This window comes from Antennarius striatus, chromosome 11 (assembly GCF_040054535.1).
Source record: "Antennarius striatus isolate MH-2024 chromosome 11, ASM4005453v1, whole genome shotgun sequence".
NCBI lineage: Eukaryota > Metazoa > Chordata > Actinopteri > Lophiiformes > Antennariidae > Antennarius > Antennarius striatus.
In genome coordinates this window covers 7,413,826-7,428,791 of record NC_090786.1, presented here as the reverse complement: position 1 = coordinate 7,428,791, position 14,966 = coordinate 7,413,826, and the positions used below count along the sequence as shown (strand labels likewise).

The window sequence follows — 14,966 nt, the reverse complement described above, 5'->3', positions numbered from 1 at the left end:
GAGGGATTAGCGAAATAAACCTAACAATGAGGCAACTGTATCATCTGGACTTCATCAAGATTTTTCCACAAAACAAATTGTGTTTGAGCTTTCACTGCAGGAATGTGGTTAAATGAACAGCTATCTGCATCAGTATCTGTGCATCCAGCCAATAAACCCCATAAATCTGAGGGGTTTCGGCACTTTCTCTGCAAGAGAGGCGCTGACCGATGTTTCCCCACTCCCCCACTTTGTGCCAGAAACTCCCTTGTACCACCTCCATTTACATCTGGCTGCATATCTGGATTCTCCCTAAATACTTTAGGCTCATTCGGTACCACACAGAGGCTTCTCTTAAAGCATTGGAGAGTAGTTCATTGACCCAGTTATGCAACTGGGAGTCGATGGAATTCCTGACAATTGTTTGGGGCTGGTAAAACATAACAGTAACAGCTTAAACCACTAACCCCCTCTACTCTGGTCACGTATTAGAGAAAGCATGTTCCACATTAAGAAAATCCCACCCTGTTCCCTGGAGCAATTCTCACATAATTTAACTTCACAGAAGATTAACCTCTTACCCCCGCTTTTTGCTTATAGAAAAGTACTGGGTCATTCTCTGAAGCAGCCGTAGTCTAGGACAAATACTGCCACATGCATATCCTCGACAATCCATCGAAAAGTCTAACAGCTGGTTTGGGCTATGAACAGACCAGGCCAGTTGATGTTGGATGCTTGTGGGAAACTGTTCCCAAGGATCCAGGAGCTATTTGTTGGTGATGGAGCATCTTTGGGGGCTTGCATAACCAGATTAAGCTTGTCATTTTCAGTGTAGAGGGTCGCTGAGTAATGATAATGATTTGGATTTGTCATCCAAGATCTCAATGGCCTGAAGCGGCCTCCCAAAGACAAAGATTCCTAAATGAGCTCTTAATCTGTGTGAGATTTTCAGGCCACCTGGGAGCAATCTAAGACGACCTTTCTAGACCTTTATTGAACTTTATTTAGAGTAAAGTCAAGGACATATAGCTCACAAACTGGTGAATGCAATAGGAGAATTTTGCATTGATTATTGATAAAATTGGGAAATAAATGTCATGTGAAATGAAATGTTTGGACAACAAAGTAAAATCAGGGATGGTATAAATGCTTCTTCCAAATTCACTGAGATTAATGAAATTATTTTGACGTGAAACAATCTTCATTTGCATGTCTTTGGGCTGAATGTGCCAAACAACGTAACAGCGTTGGGCAGTCATGAATGTTTTAAAATGTAATGTAAGAGAGAGAAAGGACATGAAGCAAAGATTGTGTTCAATTCAAAAACTTAAGCCTGAGTAAGAGAATCTACGGTATATATTTATTTCTGCTTAATTGACGGTAAACTAATAAAGAAATCTGTGCTGCCACCTAGTGGTGTACAATGTTCATCTCAGCTGCAATTGAACAATTCCTCCTGAGGGAGCTCACAAGAAAAAACCACTCCATAAACATGTGATGAGCAGAGTGAAACAGTCCTAAAGATGTCCAGTCACTGAATGTGAGGAAAGATCCCCTCAGATTGTAGGGGACTTAATGAGATGTGTTTGGATGCATTTCCTTTATAATGAGCCAACATATCAGGTTATGGGTTTGTCATCTGTATAAATGTAACTTTAATAATAATCTTTAAGCTGAAATACAATTCAGCTGATGACTAAAAAAATAATTCTAATAGAGTCTTCAAGTCACAACAGAGCAGCTCACCTGAAAAAGCAAAAATGTCACATTTCCATCAATCTATTTTCTTGTAGACACGATCGTAATCTTCTCTACAGTCCCTTACCCGCCTTGCAGCTCACGGGTCTATCCCAGCAGGTAGGGTACACCCCAGATAAGACGCCAGCTCATTGCAAGGACACAAAAAGACAAACACACGTTCAACAACTGTGTGAACAACTGTTTTTACTTAGTGACTATGTACTGGAAGAAAGCCCTTTCTTTACCAACCATAAGGGTGAACCTCACAATCAACATTCATCAGACTGTTAAGGAAAGTAATTATTTTATGATTCTTTTTTAAGTGATGAGAATCCAGTTTGGTTCAGACATTCGATGGGTTTATTTTAAATTTCAACAATAAACAAATCAACTTCACTGAAGGAAATACATGTTGTTGGTCTGTCGCCGATCAGTTGTTCCTGCTCTGAAAATACGTATGATACGTCACAAAACCACTTAGTTAAGTTCATGGATCGTCTCGTCTTCAGCCGCATAGGCAGGTACATAGCCAGGTTTCAATTCCAGGTGGGGTACACTTTGGACAAAACTCTAGCTCATCACAAGCAAAAAAAACCCCTTAACACTCACATTCACACCCAAGTACAATTTAGCTTGTCCAATCCACCTAAATTGCATGTTTTTGCAGGTAGGAGGAAGCCAAAAACACAGATAGAACCCACACAGATATGGGGAGAACATACAAAGTCCACACAGAAAGGCCTAAAGTGGAATCAACGCTACCCACTGCACCAATGTGCTGCCCTGAGAGTTAAATTAGTCCTTAAAAACACGTTCTCAGAGGTTGAATGGAAACAGTCAGTATTTCTGAGTGTGAGTCCCGAGGTGGTATTTGAGGTGTGTGCTCTGCAGGAACCCTCTGCCGCAGACACCACACTGGTGCGGTCGCTCTCCGGTGTGGCTCCTCATGTGCTTCTTTAAATGTCCACTGTGGGTGAAGCGTTTACAACAAAAAGAGCAAGAAAACGGTTTCTCTCCCGTGTGAATCCTCATGTGGATCTTTAAATCTCCTTTCCGGCTACACTCTTTCCCACAAACTTGACAGCGATGAAGTTTCACTCCAGCGTGGCTGGCCATGTGTTCGGTCAGGGAGGTCTTACTGTTGTAGCGTTTACCACACACGTGACAACAATTGGAGCCCTTGTGCGACTGAAGATGCACACAGAGACTCTCCTTGGACTCTAAAGTCTTTCCACATACGGCACAGAGGATATCTGCATCCTTTGAATGCATTCGAAAAGCATGATTTATCAAGTGTTGATTGGAGGAAAAATATTTATCGCACAAATGGCAACGATACTCGGTACGGGAACTCAACCTAAATAACTCAACGGATTCTCCAGATGTGATGAACGAGCTCTGATTGTCCTCCGACTGTGTCTGATTTGCAGGACGACTGCCAGATCTTTCACTTTCGGTTCCATTTTGGATTAGAATTTGAGAGGCTGAGGTCAGAGGCAGAATGAACTGTAAAGTTTTAGTTTCCTGGTGACTCTGGAAATCCTTCTCACTTTCACCGTTTTGTGCAGGAGGCTGTAAATGTGGTTTTATGTCGTCCTGATCATCATTATCCCAGCAGACAGATGACCGAGGCAGACACGATTCATCAAACTCCTCCACTTGCTGCGTCTCTTCTTCATTTTGCTGACTGGCCCAGACTTCATGATCTTCCTCTTTAATGTGTTTCGGCTGTGGGTCCATCTGACAGTCAGTAACATCCCCAGACTCCTGCTCAACCAAAGAGTCGTCTTTGCATATCGCCTGAGAGAAATCTGGAAATAAAAAGAGTAAAGAATTTACACCACACTGACTTTAAATATAATATTATGCATGTGCATAATATAAATAATTTATGCATATATAAAAAATATTACCCCATTCTGTAAATCAACAAATGATGTACTTCCTTTGTGATTTTTTTTTTTTTGCCAACAATTGATAAACTGTTTATTTTACAAAAAAAACTCCACTATGTAATTGGTTGACGTGTTCATAGAGGCATGTTTGCGGACGACAAATTGATCTTCACAGACCTGTTTTGTGGTTAGACTCTAGAAGACTTCGGAGCCGATCAATCTCCTGTTTGGAGCTAAAAGCCTCTTCCTCGTATTTGGAAATTGTTCTTTCAAACACCAGAAATATTTCCTCCGCGGCAGCTTGAAGGCGCTCATTCACGGCAGCTCTAAGGAGAAGCCGAGCAGACATTTTAACACGACTCTTTTTAAGGGGAATGCCCCAAAACAGAGGGTTTTATGGGGTCGCTTCGGCGTGTTGTTGCTAGCTTAGAGGCTACGGAAGTAGCGAAGTGATGACGTAGAGCTGTCGTTGGATTCTCTAAAATACATTAGTCCTTTTGAAAAATGTTTTTTTTAAAAATGTAAACGACTATTAAAAAAATTATATTCTCAAATTTTTTAAAGTTTTACTTAAATTTTCTTTAAAAAAAATCATCACTTTTGCTTTTTTTTAAAAACAATATAGAACGATTCATCAACTCTCATTATTTTGCTAAAAACGAAAAAAGCTTTTGAAACAGTGGATTCATGCACCCATCTCAATGTCTTTATTTTAAATGTCTTCCTTTCAATTCCATGATTCCCTGGTTTAAACAGATCTTCTCTTTTATTAAATTTTCCTTCGTTCATGTAGTTGATTCGTGTATCTACTGAGTCCACTGATTATTTATTTTTCCAACTTGTATTTGTCTTGTCTTTTTCCTATGATAATATTTCAATTTTGTTGATCAATGTGACATGTACCAAATATTGTCCAAAGAATAAATAAAAACTAGAACCAAGGCAGTCAGAGACTGCAACGTCCAACGACTTAACCTGACCTACATTCAGGGTAGGTCAGCGTACCCTGAAAGTAGTACTGTACTTGTCAAGTACTACTCAAGTACTTGACAAGTACTACTTTCAGGTGTTACATACCTACAGTCCATTTGGGAGCGGCCAAGTAACCTGAAGCACGTGTTTTTGGAGGTGGGAGGAAGGCAGAGAACCCACAGAGAACCCACAGAGAACCCACAGAGAACCCACAGAGAACCCACAGAGAACCCACAGAGAACCCACAGAGAACCCACAGAGAACCCACAGAGAACCCACAGAGAACCCACGCAGTCATGGAGAGAACATGCAAACTCCTGTGACGACTAGCGTCGCGTGTGTTGGGTTTGTTCCCTTGTTCCCTGTTTTCTGTATGCTCATTTCTTATGCAGATATGCAGATTAGCTTTTGCCATCGCCCGACGATGATTGGGGGAGCACACCTGTTCGCTCTTTTGATTGGCTGCGCCAAGGCCTTCCCGTGTTTATGCCGATCGAAGACGACACTCGTTCGCTGGCAGCAGGGTGTCAAAGCAGCGGATTCTCAACCTCTCCATGTTCCAAACTGTCACATGTTGTTTTGTATGAACTACTTAGTCATACAAAACGGCAGTAGGGTTGGACTGCCGGTTTATTTGCTGATTCTTTTCTCCTCCTTAATTTAGTTAGGAAGGTTAGAGCCATTTAAAAGTAAAACATTCCAGATTTTTATCTGAGTGGGAGTAGGCAAGGTGGTTAAACCCCGATAAATCATTAAAAACCTGCCATGTCGGTTTCACCGCTTGGCTGGAGGCTCCCACCCCCGCACTGCCGCGGCGACGCAGCCACCGGTGGTTGAGTCGTTCGCTTACCACAGGTGTGTTTACTTCCTGGTGTCAAAACGTTGCCCTGGAGCGAATTTACTGCTACTACTACGGCGACGCCACAACCCGCCTTGGTTAGCCTCTGATTGGCGTAGCCTGATCATGTGATGTCTTTTGTAGATGAAAGGATTCATAGTTATTGCTCAGTTAGCATTACCTCCAGCCAATCAGAGGTAGAGTAAGGCGGGTACTTGGTGTCGCCATAGTAGGATTAATATATTCGCTTCCGTGGAAGGAAGTCTGTTCCTCAGCTATCTTTGGTGCAGCGGCGCAACACGGCGCGAAAGAGCGCGTAAGCGTACCGTAGTTAAACAGACTCACCAGAAATGTCGGAAAGTGGGAGCCAGGAAGCAGCAAATGAAAGCGGTAGCTCCACGAAGCAGGCATCCATTCCACCCGTGGGTAACAAAGTGACCGTGGTGTTGGGCTCTCAATGGGGCGACGAGGGGAAAGGAAAAGTTGTGGATCTTCTGGCTCAAGACGCGGATATGGTGTGCAGATGTCAGGTTGGTTAGCCCCCTTCTGCTTTCACTACTTACTATAATCTCGCAGTTATCTGACGCCAACAGGTGAAGTTATAAAATGTACGGTCGGTCCAACAAGCCTCGTAACGTGTGCGAGCTAACAAACGTCCCTATCAGTATGTACGGTAGTCTGTGTTTTGCTAATGTCACCTTGAATTCCTGCTAGCTGCTTAGCAGTATGATGCGTTCATGGACCATCTCCCGTCCGGCGCACATGACAAGATGGTAACTTTGTGTAATGTATAGGATCAGGAGTATCAAACCAGACCAGGTATTGATCACCATTGTTGAGTTAAGGCTACACAGGTTAGCACACCTATCTTCATGGATCTGAGCAAGGTGTTGTTGAAACTTTGATTATAGAGCCGAGGTGTTTATTTCTCTTCTCATCTGTTCTCGGAAGATGCATTCAAGTTACAAAATTAATGTAGCCGAATATAAAATGGTTTAATAAGATCAAGTTTCAAAACACAGTCACACCACAATATTCTTTAAAATGTCTGGGGGAGCACTGCAAGTTTATCAGTTAGTTAGGACGATTTTTTTGTGAATAAATCTCTTGTTGGCTGCACTTGAAATGAAAACGCTCCATATGAACACCTCACATGGGGGTGGGGGGGGCTGTTATTAGGCTTAGGGTGGACAGTAAGTACTTGTTCCTTTGCATCATGGAGCCTTGCTTTTAGAGATGTCTATATGTCTATGATCCATAGTCATGTCTGACTATGACTTTATAGCCTTGATGACATCCAGTAGGTTAAATGTATGGAACGCCCCCCACCACCCACCCATTCAGAATTGAAGAAGCCTCTTGAATGAGAGTCGAAACATCTTTTCCTGCAAGTCCAGTTGACTTTGTTCAACACAGAGATCTTTCTTTCAGAGGCGCTGGAGAAAAAAAACCAACCTGAACTCAAAAGCATTAAAAAAAAAATAGTTTGGTGTAAATTCCAGTCCAGCAGCTACATAGCTCACAGTCTTTACAAAGTTTGTCACACATGTTTACTAGCACAGCTACTTATTTAAATAAAAAACAAGCAGGAGCTTTAAATGAAGAGATGTGTCTATTTATAGGGGAATCAACATTGAACCTGTTTTCACCCACATAGACCGATTAATGAAGATAAAGGAAATTGATCGATTAAAAAAAATGATTAGTTGCAGGTTCACAAATCTTCTGACTGCTTGTATTATGTCTGTTGCATTCAGAGGACGGTTAGTTGGAAGTGTTGATAACAAGTTGACATAACAAGGATTCTTGAGCTTCTCTGTACCTGCCATCCTGTCAGGGCAAAGGACACGTAAAAATAAACCAGTTTCTGGCCGTAGTCCTGCACGCCGTCTCCTCTATACATTGTTGTGCGTCTGAATCTTTCCCCTGGGACTTAATAGCACGAGTTAAGTGTTGATCTTTTTTTAAAATCAGCTTCGCCAGCAGTCTTGCTCGGTATTCCTTACAGTCCAGACGTCCAGCATCCTAGAAATCTTATTTGGGATTTCAAGGAAAGGCGGGTGTGTATCTGGAAGGGCATGCCACAAGCCAAACACATGTTAGCAGACTGTTGTAGGATAGTCAATATGTTGAATTATCATATTTCAGTATTAAGCATCACTAATAAATAGTGCGAATGCTTCCTTGTTAGCCTCCATTGTATTCAGTTCATGTTAGTGTTTAGCTGCAGTCATGAAATAAACCGAAGTCTTTCGACTTCCAGTTGACCAGCAGGGAAGCTAATTTCAGAGACACGTGTTGTGAACGTTCGACGTCTCTGCAGAGACGGATCGTTTTACATGTAGTTTGGATGGATTTTGCCACCACACACACACACACCACACACACTCCACACCTGTGTCAATAAGTTAGAATTCTGCAAGTCAAAGAAGTCATCGTTCATCAGACGTTTTGATGCGACAAAGTCTTGATAATAACAGCTGTTTCCCACAAGAGAGAACGCTTATCACTGATGCATCAGGATTATTTTAATGATCACTTGCTGCATGCCCATTCATGGGTTCAATGAGAGCAGTTGCTGTTTTGAGTGTGACAAGTGTAAAACCTGGTATGCCATTTTAGTCAGGCGCTTTGCAGGTGAGTCATAAACCAAACGGAATAATTCACTTCTGTGTTTTTCCAGTTTGAATGTCAAATCCTTTTAAGTTATGAACTTGGAATATTTTAAGTTTCATTCAAGAGTAGAAATACATTCTGTACCCTCTGGATTCAGAGAAATATCATCACCCCACCCAAAAGAGGAAATTATCCCAGTAAAGATCTCTAGACGTGATTAACACATGTGCTCACAGGACAGACCTACAAAGTAAAAAAATAATTACAGTACAAACAGATTGCAAACATATGTGAGGAGCCCAGTGCATCATGGGAAGTCCTCCATTTTTAATGTGTTTCAATTCACTGAGATCAATGCGTGCCAGATGAGCACCATCAAATAAACTTTCCAAAAAGGGGCTGGGGAGGAGGAGGAGGAAAATTCCATAACGGCTACAAGGTTTTTAGCCTGTGTAGCCACAGTGGCGTTCTTATTTTTAGGTAGACTCACACTAACCCAGCTCTACGTCTTAAATTCAGGGCTCTTTTTGACATAAGTGGCGTCTTTCAAGCTCTGAAGATGAGACTGCTTCTATCAAATGATTTAATGCTCAGTATCGTTAGTTTAGACACAGACTTAATGTTGTCCTTCTTTATTTAAATCAGGTCTGTGGGGTTGGTGTTTCCCCAGGTTGAGTTATTTCTGTGACATTCTTACTAGAGTGACTTGTATGAACAGGTTTGGAGCATTTTTGAAAAAAAATTTGTGAGCCTGAACTATTTGCCCTTGGTTCAAAGTGAAATTCAGAAGGAGTTCTGATCTGTTGGACGGGACATTTTCAGATAGGCTGACTTTCTTAGAGAACACTTAAATCCTGAAGCGTGAATATAATTATAAATATCATGATGAAATAAAATAATACATAAAAAAGAGATAAATGTTTCACATTGGTACCCTCTATCTTGGATGTTCACCTGTTGAGTGTCTGCTGATTGCCTTTGCAGATTGTGTTTGCATATCCTCTACAAATGGTCAATGAATACTTCCTTTAAATGCTTTTCTTCACTCTGAGTCTGGACACACATTGACGTGTGTGTATGTAGGAGTACGACCTGACCGGAGGTTTTAGTTTAATCCATGAACCAACCACCCACAGCGTATTTTTGTTAGATTGCTTACACTGGAGTGAGACCTGTTACTTGACGACAAACACACACGCCTCTATGCATCAGCACAGTGTCCAATACGCAAACACACAGCGGCTTGTAGTTTATGTGTAACGCTTGTCGCCACTCGCCAAACCGTTGCTTTCTGACTCATCTCTGCAGGGGGGAAACAACGCAGGACACACGGTCGTGGTTGACTCGGTGGAGTACGACTTTCACCTCCTCCCCAGCGGCATCATCAACCCCAAGGCCACCGCTTTTATTGGTGCGTAACGCAGACACACACGCCATTTAAACCAACACAATGGGATCATAACTTTGAGTAATATGGGTGTACTTTGCACACAAGTTTTTATAAAAACTGTAAATGTCAATGTCTACCTCCTTCTTCAGGGAATGGTGTAGTGATCCACCTTCCAGGCCTGTTTGAAGAGGCAGAAAAGAACGCACATAAAGGAAAAGGTGTGTGTCGCATGTACCAGAAAAAAAAAACGAGAGCGCTGTGTGTTTAATGTGTGGAATTATAAAGTGTGTTTGTGTGCGAAGGTCTGACAGACTGGGAGAAAAGGTTGATCATCTCGGACAGAGCGCACATCGGTAAGTCCTGCCGGGTCCACCCCAGACCTTTTTGTGTATGTGAGAATGAACGCATGCAAAACGTGTTGGTGGGGGTGTGTGTGTGCGTGTGTGTGTGTGTGTGTGAGCCCTGCTTTCTCTGAGGTGTGTGAGAGTGTGTGTTTCCCCTCTCTCCCTCCTCCGCAGTGTTTGACTTCCACCAAGCGGTCGATGGTGTTCAGGAACAGCAGAGACAAGAGCAAGCAGGCAAGAAGTAAGAAACCTGTTGCTTCAACAACAACAAAAAAAGGCTGCTGCACACACAAGCACACGTAGGTCAGGGCGTGGGATTCCACACCAGTGAAGCAACCGGGAACATTCACACACTACTTATTCTGAACAACTCTGGCCTTTGTGTGTGAGAGTACCTAGAAATGACAGGGTTTCAGAAGGTGAAAACCCTTGACTTACAGTGGTCTGTGCGTGTGTGTGTGTTTGTCCATGTGCGTGTGCATGCGTGAGTATGTTGGCCAGAGTACCTTAATGGAACAACCATTATAAGCTTCCAGGATGTTGCATGAGAGCTGGTGAATTCCCAGCATCTCCAGGAAGCCTGCGAGCTCTGCGACTGGAAATGGAACAGATCCCGGACATGGGGTCGGATTCCAAACGCTTCGCTTTGGGTTTCTCAAAGCTGAAGACGGGGAGAAGAAACTTTCTGTCCCGCTAATCTTCTAAAAGCCCAACAACAAATGTGAAAAAAGAACCAGACAGTGTGGGTACTGAAGCCACATTGCAGTCATTTGATCTTTACAAGTCTTCCAAGAGTAGCCATGACAACGTACACACAAACAAGATCTGGTCGTTTCCAGTGATTAGTTATCCTAACCCTGTGCTCAGCGCCGTATCTCGTAGAACCTGCTTGTGTGTTTGTGGAATTTTGCACGCATGTTGACCTTTTCTGGACAAGGTGTCATTTTATCTGTTGTTTGGAATTTGTAATGCATCACACGTACTTTACCTTTGAAACTTTTATTGTATTTGAATGATCCACGTCTGCTCAAGTAAACTCTGGAACACAGGGCTTTACGTCTAATTTTATCCAGTACTTCTTGTTCTCGTCACTCTTGTACTAAATGTAGTTGTTGGTTAAATTTGGGTTGTTTCACATTGGTCTGTGCTTAGAATGGAACTCCTTGGATCTTTGGCTGTTCAGTAGTTTATTTTGACAAGCCCTCCTTTTGATTGACTTTTAATGGGCAGATTGAATGTTTCATTCTGTCTTCTGTCTGCTGTAACCATCTATTGAGTTTCCATCAGTCTGATCAATTCTACATAGGTACAACATTGTTTAGGCTGAGGTCATACTTTAATGGTGTGTCTACCTCAATCCTCTACTCCACTTCCTCTACATCCAGCCTCGGGACAACAAAGAAGGGGATCGGGCCAGTCTACTCCGCCAAAGCAGCACGAAGCGGTCTGAGGATATGTGACCTGCTGGCTGATTTCACTCAATTCTCTGAAAGGTGTGTGTCAGTCCTGCAGGAGTAACTGTCCAAGACCGTTTTTAATTTTAAGAATCAACACTTCTGACAACATTAAATAGTGTTGTAGCAGCCGAGTGATCACCTTTGGTTGTTCTAGGTATAAAGCACTGGCCAATCAGTACAAATCTATGTACCCGACGCTAGAAATCGACATCGAAGGAGAGCTGGCCAAGTTAAAGGTAAAAGGATTATTTTTGAAACATCTAATCCTCCCGGTTTTTTTTTCATGGAATACACACTGAGGACCACTGTGAGCAACATCAGATGTGTGCTGTGACCACACACACACACACACCAGTATTACACCTATTCACAATCTGGGATTTGATTCTTATTAAAAGAATCAAATTACAGCAGCAATAATATGACTTTTTATTTGTCACACACACGAATGTGCATCAGCAGTGAAATGTGATTGCAACAACTGGGCAAGCAAAAACAGACATAAACCAAATAGACCAGAATAAAAATAGAATGTGAAAAAAAAAAAAAGAATGTAAGGATATACACTCCTAAATTGTAGAATATACATTCTGTTCACGATCTATACATGTTATGTTGGATTTTATGTGCTGTGTAGGTTTTCTTGTGAGCTGAGCAGTGAGTGATTTCTCAAGCGTGCAGCTTAGACGGATCATTGGTTTGCAGTAAAACAAATTTTTTGGATTTTAGGAGTGTATGGAGAAGATCAAACCCATGGTGCGAGACGGGGTGCACTTCATGTACGAGGCTCTTCACGGCCCCCCTAAGAAGATCCTGGTGGAAGGAGCCAACGCAGCACTACTGGACATTGACTTTGGTTGGTATTTCACTGCGTGTGTGTCAGCATGCATTTCCAGGCCGTACATTGAACTCGTTGTGATTCTTTATATTTTCTATTCATGCCTGCGCTCTTAAAGTAAACACCTATTCTATGTACCAAGAACGTCTGAGTGACTTTACAGCAGCTTTGTTGTTGTGTTGTTGTTGATTACTTTTGTCATACCGCAAATCAATTTTCACTCATGTATTTAAAAAGTTCTTAGTGACACAATGCATGCCTCCTGACATCGGACCTGTTCACTGTTTACACGACAGTCAAACCCAATCAATCGACCTGTCTTATCACTTTTGATATCGTTTACTTTTCGCGAGTGCCATAATCGCATGATAATCTGGTCATAAAAAACATTTATGCAATACGTCCAGTAGCTCCAGACATGAATTAATTACCCACTAAACTTTGGGAATTCAGAATAAATACTATGGGTCATCCGAAAATGATCTTCAAATCTCTTTCAAGATCATCCGGGGTGAAGTGCTCATGGCAGATTCTTCTTTCCAGAAGGTATTTTGAAGAAAGTTAGGTTCTCATCTTTGTGTCTAACTCCTGTGTTGTTGGAACATCCGTTCACCTCACAGGTAACCATGATTTTATCAGATGTATCGCTTCATTGATCGTATTGTGCTGTAACGACCCCATGTGATGGATCTGCTGCAGCGCAGATTTTAAGGTGTCCTGACACCAGGGATGATGTCAGACATCTGGAAAAACTTCTTTTTTTTTTCATGACGAAAAACAAAATATATATATTACTTTACAATGAGCTTCCTGTTCCTTTAAGTTCATTTTATTTACATTTGATACTATGGAATCAGAAGGAAGACAAACCTGCGACGCCCTCCGAGCAGTCTAGAGTATATTTACAAACCTGTGATCAGTGTTTGATCCTCCTGTGATTCCAGGTACGTACCCGTTTGTGACCTCCTCCAACTGCACCGTGGGCGGGGTCTGCACGGGGCTGGGCATGCCGCCTCAGAACGTGGGTGACGTCTACGGCGTGGTCAAGGCGTACACCACCAGAGTCGGCATCGGAGCGTTCCCATCAGAGCAGAACAACGTAAGTCGTTGCAGTCAGCTTCATCTGAGGTCAATACATCTGTCAGAGACACCTGCTCTACAGAACAGTCTAGACCTGCTGTTTGGGAAAGGACCTCGGATTAATTCTGTTGTGATTCGGTGCTGTGTGAATAAATGAATCCCAGGCGCAGGGCCTTACTTATTTCTGGTGTCAAACATCTTTCAAGGCAAACTTTTAGAAAGGAACGTTCTGTGTTGGTTGCTAAAGGCTTCAGAGTCGTCACATGTCTGTCTCCACATCTCATCAGGACATCGGAGAGCTGCTTCAGTCTCGGGGGAAGGAAGTAGGGGTGACGACGGGCAGGAAGAGGCGATGTGGTTGGCTGGATCTGGTGCTCATCAAATACGCACATATGATTAACGGCTTCACTGCGTGAGTTCACAGAGCACTAAGGACTGACCACCAGCTGTCCTGTCTTTGTCGACAGACTTTTAACTCTCCTATCTTTCTCGTCCTTCTAGTGTAGCCCTCACCAAACTGGATATACTTGACGTATTGCCAGAAATCAAAGTGGGCGTCGCTTACAAAGTCAACAAACAAGAGATACCTCACTTTCCAGGTGAGCTGGCGCATCCTGTGCTGGACTCTGTTAATCTGATTGAAGAATCGCATCTATCTGTGTGATTTCAGCATCCCATAAAGACATAGGTGTGATATCATTTCCCTCAACGCTTCTCTCGTTGATTCTCCTCCAGCAAATCAGGAGGTGCTGCAGCTGGTGGAGGTCCAGTATGTGACGCTGCCGGGCTGGGAGAGCGACACCTCGGCTGCAAGGAGCTTCGACGAGCTGCCGGAGAACGCTCAGAAATACGTTCGCTTCATCGAAGAACATTTGGGAGTGCCTGGTATGACCCCCCCCCACCCCACCCCCACCCCACCGCTGTTACCAGCAGGACAGACGCAGAGACATTAACGCCGTCCTTTTGCTTCTGTTTCTTTCAGTCAAGTGGATCGGAGTGGGACAGTCGCGGGAGTCGATGATCCAGCTGTTCTAGATGTAAGGGAGGGGTGGGGAGAGCAAAGAGGATGCACAGCAGCGAACCAGCTGCACCCTTTTCTTCCCCTCCCCCTCCCCACACACACAGAGAGAACCTACCTGTCTTAACATTCTGGGAGAGATGCGACCATCACGTCTGTTCTTAATCACCACTGTATCGTCACACTGTCCTGAGTTGCAGACCGACCCTCTCTGGACCAGACTTCCATCAGGCAGACCCCCCCCCAAAAAAAAAAAAATCAACAGTCCTTCTGTCTCCCTCTGGACTTGAACCGGTTCATATTGTAGCTATTGACACAAAACACTGAGCAGCACCAGCAGGTCTAAGAGACGAGGACGACGGGACGCAGACACGGGATCGCCGTCCGGAGGAGCTGTCCACAGACGTCGGTCGAACTTTGTTCAGATGCGTTTTTGTTATTTTATGCTGTGTTTTAAATGCGCTGTACCCCTCTGGTTCAAATCACTTTAAAAAGTTTTAACCTCAGCACTTGCTCTGGACTCATTGTGACATGATAAAAGGGATCCTTTTAATATCTGTACCCTGTCTTTTTTTGTATTTATTCCTAATCTGCCTTATCCTTCAACCAAAGGCTTTTGCTGTTGTGTAGGGTTTCAGGTGTGTGTGTGTGAGATGGAATAATCCACACAATCAAAAACTAATTACAGGAGAGAATTCCACAAAATGTCACGCTTCCTGAGCATGTGCCGTTGCTTCATTTTTTGGGGTAACTTTTCTAATGTGTTTTTGAACAGAACCACAAAAAAAACAAACTTAAA

At 43.0% G+C, this 14,966-nt stretch overlaps 2 protein-coding genes across 2 annotated transcripts; one reads left to right on the top strand and one right to left on the bottom strand.

Moving 5' to 3' along the window:
* Positions 1–2,089: 2,089 nt before the first annotated feature.
* On the bottom strand, positions 2,090–5,117 carry LOC137603964 (zinc finger protein 664-like). Its single transcript, XM_068327851.1, has 3 exons — positions 5,029–5,117; positions 3,792–3,940; positions 2,090–3,530 (listed from the first exon to the last, which is right to left on the bottom strand). The coding sequence occupies exon 3, from the start codon at positions 3,457–3,459 to the stop codon at positions 2,557–2,559; it is 903 nt and encodes a 300-aa protein (XP_068183952.1). The 5' UTR covers positions 3,460–3,530; positions 3,792–3,940; positions 5,029–5,117; the 3' UTR covers positions 2,090–2,556.
* Positions 5,118–5,689: 572 nt separating this feature from the next.
* Positions 5,690–14,724, top strand: adss2 (adenylosuccinate synthase 2). The gene is made up of 13 exons (XM_068328074.1): positions 5,690–5,954; positions 9,349–9,451; positions 9,580–9,648; positions 9,733–9,783; positions 9,949–10,015; positions 11,160–11,267; positions 11,386–11,467; positions 11,961–12,087; positions 13,014–13,168; positions 13,437–13,561; positions 13,651–13,748; positions 13,885–14,034; positions 14,132–14,724. Exons 1-13 carry the CDS (start codon positions 5,775–5,777, stop codon positions 14,182–14,184), a joined length of 1,368 nt encoding a protein of 455 aa, XP_068184175.1. The 5' UTR covers positions 5,690–5,774; the 3' UTR covers positions 14,185–14,724.
* The last annotated feature ends 242 nt before the right edge of the window (positions 14,725–14,966 follow it).

Coding starts and splice junctions, on each gene's coding strand:
- LOC137603964 (XM_068327851.1), bottom strand. CDS start 3,459: ATGGACCCACAGCCGAAACACATTAAAGAGGAAGATCATGAAGTCTGG.
- adss2 (XM_068328074.1), top strand. CDS start 5,775: ATGTCGGAAAGTGGGAGCCAGGAAGCAGCAAATGAAAGCGGTAGCTCC. Junction 5,955..9,348: donor ATATGGTGTGCAGATGTCAG/GTTGGTTAGCCC, acceptor TCATCTCTGCAG/GGGGGAAACAACGCAGGACA. Junction 11,268..11,385: donor TTCACTCAATTCTCTGAAAG/GTGTGTGTCAGT, acceptor TGGTTGTTCTAG/GTATAAAGCACTGGCCAATC.